Source organism: Mustela erminea, chromosome 9 (assembly GCF_009829155.1).
Source record: "Mustela erminea isolate mMusErm1 chromosome 9, mMusErm1.Pri, whole genome shotgun sequence".
Lineage (NCBI taxonomy): Eukaryota > Metazoa > Chordata > Mammalia > Carnivora > Mustelidae > Mustela > Mustela erminea.
In genome coordinates this window covers 19,877,767-19,881,373 of record NC_045622.1, presented here as the reverse complement: position 1 = coordinate 19,881,373, position 3,607 = coordinate 19,877,767, and the positions used below count along the sequence as shown (strand labels likewise).

General features: G+C 43.4%; 1 protein-coding gene across 1 annotated transcript; it reads left to right on the top strand.

The window, feature by feature from the left end:
* The first annotated feature begins 2,314 nt into the window (after nt 1–2,314).
* Nucleotides 2,315–3,250, top strand: LOC116600130 (olfactory receptor 145). Its single transcript, XM_032360240.1, has one exon. The coding sequence runs from the start codon at nt 2,318–2,320 to the stop codon at nt 3,248–3,250; it is 933 nt and encodes a 310-aa protein (XP_032216131.1). The 5' UTR covers nt 2,315–2,317.
* Nucleotides 3,251–3,607: the final 357 nt, after the last annotated feature.

Sequence of the window (3,607 nt, the reverse complement as noted above, 5' to 3'; positions counted from 1 at the left end):
GGAAGATGTAGGGTAGGAGGGTTAGATCAGTGAATCCCAAACCTGGCTAAATATCCCAATCACTAGGGATAGATTTAGAAGAAAAACCAGGTTATAAAGTCTTACTTCTGGAGATTCTGATTTATTATACTTACATTGGGGTAGCAGAATATGTACTTTTAATATGCACAGATTTATCTGACTCAGTTGTATAGCTAGATTTGTGAACCATGGGACTAGACGACTTTTTTTTTTTTAAAGATTTTATTTACTTATTTGACAGAGAGAGAGAGATCACAAGTAGGCAGAGAGGCAGGCAGAGGGAGAGGAGGAAGCAGGCTCCCCCTGAACAGAGAGACCAATGCGGGGCTTGATCCCAGGACCCTGAGATCATGACCTGAGCTGAAGGCAGAGGCTTAACTCACTGAGCCACCCAGGCGCCCCAGGACTAGATGACTTTTAATATTGCTTCAAATCTATGAGACCCCAAAAGAGTGAACTAGCCATCACTGAGAGACTCTGAGAGACGGGGCACAGTGGGATAACTTCTGTCATGAGGGAGAGTTAGAATATGAGCAAAGTAAGCAAAACAGGGAAACAAACGTTGGTGCGTCTGGTGGGAAGAAGAGGGGTCAAGCTACAAGGCCTTGAGAGTCAGCAGGAGGTCACTGAGAATCTCCTGAAAGAGAGCTGACAAGGGCCAACAAGATTTCCAACAACTCAGCAATTCTGGAAAAACATGTTCTTAACTGACAGGGTGTTCTCTTTACTGCCAAGCTCAAATTCCAAGAGATTACAGGGAGGCTCTGTTTCTCCTTGGACTAGATATTGTGCAATTTCTGTGATAAACTGAAATGTAAGTGTTGTATGGAATGCCCTCTCTGAACTTGAGTAGCATTTTATTTTTACCTTTTCTAGATCTTACCATATAGTTTTCAGGAAAATAAGTTTGGTGTACTCTAGCTTATCTTTTCCAGGAGATTGTCAGACCCCTGTGGCAAGGACCCTATTATATATTTCCTTATCTTCCACAGGAAGAGGTTAAACACAATCACTAAGAACACCAGATCTGGAGTAAGATGGACCTAGATTTCACATGTCTTTCACAATTTAACATCTGGTGAATTACTGCATCTTTAAAATGGGAATGATAAAATCTAGTTCGTAGGATTTGGGGGAGAATTAAAAGGAAGTACTGCATGTGAAATTGTATTGGATTCTGGCTTGCTGGGGTCAGTTCAGAAGTGCTAGGACAGGAAGAAGGCTTGGTATATATAGTAAGCACTCAATAAATGGTAAGTTATTGTTTTTGGACAACACTATGCATTTTACTGAATAGATTTTAATTGGACAAATAAATAATGTTTCTAAAGCATTATCAAGGGTACAAGAAAATATTCCTTCTTTTAGAAAGTTAGTTTCTAGGTCTGTGATCCCAGGGGATGCTCTGACTTTCTACTTCTAATCAGGTCCCCAGATCCCTAAATCCAGAATAAAACTGCTCAGTCTCCTCACCAGATGGCACGTATTATAGGCAAAGATGTCTTCCTTCTACAAACTGGAAAACAGCCTTGGGGCAAAGCCTCTATCAGATTATCTTTAACTCAGAGCAAGTTCTAAGGCAGTCCATATTCTAATCCTTCCAACAGGACAGGAGTTAAATGGTCTGTGTTTAGTTCTTTTATCTGTGTTTAGCACCACAGCCATTTATCTGTCTGAACAATCATGGATAGGAATTGGATGGAAAGGTACATCATTGAGGCTCTAGGTTGAAGGAGGGTGAGTGACTGAATCCGGGCTGAACTTTTCCTAAGTCCCCAACCTCAGGTAGTAAAGGCTTTGGGAAAGACCACCTCTCATTTCTGCTCTGTCTGGGGTGACCACGAGGTGGAAACTCCAGACACAGCTGGGCTGGCTCCAACCTCTGAAAGGACTCTCTCCAGATATTGGCCCCAGGTTTTACAATCTTGAGCAGAAGTTGGAGCTGGAAGGACCCAATAAATGGACCAAAGTAAAGACAAGGGAGACTCCTCAGCTCGTCTTTGAGACTGTTCTTCCCAGCAGCATCTGCCCTCACCATGGAGAGCTCCATGGAGGTCCATCCTCCAGAGGGTGCTCCAGTAGAAGAGTCCTTAGGGGACCAGGAGAACAGACCCACGGGCATCCCGAGAAGCCTTTCTGCTGAAGTCCAAAATCTCTCTGTGTGGATCCAGTTCTCAAGAACAGGAGGTGACTGGGAGGAGAGAGGTGGTCCCTGTCTCTTTCTCTCTCTTTTTCTCTTTCTCTCCCCTTCTAAGTGACTCTTTCCCCTTGTTCCCACAGAGTGCCTTTAATAAGAATGGAAGCTGAGAACTCCTCCGTGACAGAGTTTATCCTCGCAGGCTTAACCAACCAGCCGGGACTCCAGCTCCCTCTCTTCTTCCTGTTTCTAGGTTTCTATGTGGTCACGGTGGTGGGGAACCTGGGCCTGATAACCCTAATTGGGCTGAATTCTCACCTACACACCCCCATGTACTTTTTCCTCTTTAACTTGTCCTTCATAGATTTCTGCTATTCCACTGTTATCACACCCAAGATGCTGATGAGTTTTGTCTTGAGGAAGAACATCATCTCCTACGCAGGGTGTATGACTCAGCTCTTCTTCTTTCTTTTCTTTGTGGTCTCTGAGTCCTTCATCCTGTCAGCAATGGCATATGACCGCTACGCTGCCATCTGCAACCCACTGGTGTACATGGCCACCATGTCTCCTCAGGTCTGCTTACTACTTCTGCTGGGTGTCTATGTGATGGGATTTGCTGGGGCCATGGCCCACACAGCATGCATGGTGAGACTGACCTTCTGCAGCAAAAATCTGGTTAACCACTACATGTGTGACATCCTTCCCCTTCTTGAGCGCTCTTGCACCAGTACCTATGTAAATGAGCTGGTCGTTTTTGTTGTTGTGGGCATTGATATTGGTGTGCCCACAGTTACCATCTTCATTTCTTATGCCCTCATCCTCTCCAGCATCTTCCGTATTCATTCTACCAAAGGCAGGTCCAAAGCCTTTAGCACCTGCAGCTCCCACATAATTGCAGTGTCTCTCTTCTTTGGGTCAGGGGCATTTATGTACCTCAAACCATCCTCTCTTTTACCTATGAATCAGGGGAAAGTGTCCTCATTGTTCTATACCATCGTTGTGCCCATGCTCAACCCGCTAATCTATAGCTTGAGGAATAAGGATGTCAAAGTTGCTCTGAAGAAAACATTAAGGAAAAAACCATTCTCTTGAGAAAGGGGTAATATTTAGGAAAGGGCCTTTTCCTTTCTTTTTATTTTTCAGGTTCCATTGGTTACTTGGAGGAAATTTTAACTCTTTCTCAAAGATGTTCATTCTTCCCATTTTATGCATCCTTTAATTTAAAAAGACTCTTAAAACTATAGGGTATGCCCATTTAGTGGACCATAAAGATCATTTAATTCAGTTCTCTCATATTTCTCAGAATAGATACAGGTTTATGTACCTTCCCCAAAGTCACTCAGTTATTCAGTAGCACAACTGTGACCAGGATATAAGCTTTTGACTCCCCTTGCCCCCTTTTAAAAATTTAAGTTCAATTAGCCAACAAACAGTACATCATTAGTTTTT

What these genes read in the sequence shown, in the direction of transcription:
- LOC116600130 (XM_032360240.1), top strand. Translation starts at nt 2,318, where the DNA reads ATGGAAGCTGAGAACTCCTCCGTGACAGAGTTTATCCTCGCAGGCTTA.